Source organism: Aplysia californica, unplaced genomic scaffold (assembly GCF_000002075.1).
Source record: "Aplysia californica isolate F4 #8 unplaced genomic scaffold, AplCal3.0 scaffold00001, whole genome shotgun sequence".
NCBI lineage: Eukaryota > Metazoa > Mollusca > Gastropoda > Aplysiida > Aplysiidae > Aplysia > Aplysia californica.
The window spans coordinates 1,433,610-1,435,090 of NW_004797271.1; the positions used below are offsets into that span (position 1 = coordinate 1,433,610).

At 39.5% G+C, this 1,481-nt stretch overlaps 1 protein-coding gene across 1 annotated transcript in view; it reads right to left on the minus strand.

The window, feature by feature from the left end:
* LOC101858313 (solute carrier organic anion transporter family member 4C1) overlaps positions 1-1,481 on the minus strand; it is a gene marked incomplete at its 5' end in the record, with an annotated part of 23,959 nt that overhangs the window by 15,432 nt on the left and 7,046 nt on the right. The window contains 1 exon segment of the mRNA XM_013080181.2: positions 1,097-1,282. Coding sequence (XP_012935635.1) covers positions 1,097-1,282 — 186 coding nt within the window.

Sequence of the window (1,481 nt, forward strand, 5' to 3'; positions counted from 1 at the left end):
GTGTGTGTGTGTGCATGCATGTGTGTATGTGTGTGTGTATGCATGTGTGTATGTGTGTGTGTGTGTAAGTGTGTATGTGCGTATGTGTGTGTGAGTGTGTGTGTGTGTGTGTGTGCATGTGTGTGTGTTTGTGAGTGTGTGTGTGTATGTGTGTGCGTGCATGCATGTGTGTATGGGAGCATAAGTGCGTGCATGTGTGCGTATATGCCTCTACCTTGATTCCCCTCTCAAAAAGAACATTTTTTATTTTAAAAAACCCAAAGATTCACAATATAATCTACATCTTGTACAAACCAACCTGTATAATCATTCCTATAGCGATGAGAGCTATAACCATCATTGATTGATTGATTGAGTAGGTGTTTTAAGGCACCATCGAAATATTTTGGTCATTTAAGTGCCAGAGCTATTACCAAAGATTCACAACATAATCTAAATCTTGCACAAACCAACCTGTATTATCATTGCTATTGCAACGAGAGCTATAACCAAAGATTCACAATCTATTATCTATTTGTGGTGGCCGAATTTTGCTATTCAAAAGGCTTTTTATTGGCTGCATCGATCGACATGCGGTTTTTGCCAAAAGATTCTTTAAAATATTCTCCAGATCATGACGCCCTTCGTTTTTTCAGTTTTGAGACAGTTTTGCTGCAAAAAGTTAAATTTCTTTATTTTGCCAATCGCTTTTGTAGGCCGATGCTTCTGTCTCTGTAATTTTAGAAAATCCCTCAGGTTTGTTTATTTCAAGTCGTACTTCCGTTCGATACTATCGCGCATTTTCGCGCAATACTGAGCATCATTTTAAGTGTGCGACCCGTATAGATCTAGCCTCATGTTTTCTTTCTTTACTTGGTGCTAAATTCGACTGTGATCCTTTCGTTTGATGCCCATCATCGCTTTTTCTGGACTCCTTTGTTGTTTATATTTGGCGACTTGGAAACACGTGTACCATTTTTCTCTCAAGATTTATTGCTCCATTCCAGAAGAGTGTAAATATAGTAGGCCAATGACTTTCAGTTGATGTTAATGCACCGATCATTCCTTTCATCGAAAGAGAGCCAGCTAGTAGAATGGAAATCTTGTACAAACCAACCTGTATAACCATTCCTATAGCGACGAGAGCTATAACAATTTCCGTGGCCGTGGTGTCCTCGTGGAAAGGGCCCGTGTTGAAGGGACATAACTTGGTGTACATCGCGTCGACCATGTTTTGGGGTAAAGGCAGGAAACGGGCCATCATTTTGGCAATCTTGCCAGAGTACATCATATCTTTGGAGATCTGGAACAAGGAAAAAAGTGAAAGGGTTAGTTTTGTTTTGTTATTCAATCTTGTTTGTTGTCTATGTATCCATTTATGTATTTTGTGAATTGCAGTGTATATATTATTTTATTCTCATTTCGTGACGATGTGTAATCGTGTGCGTGCGATAAGCAAGTAGATGTGTGTGTGTGTGTGTGTGTGTGTGTGTGTGTGTGTG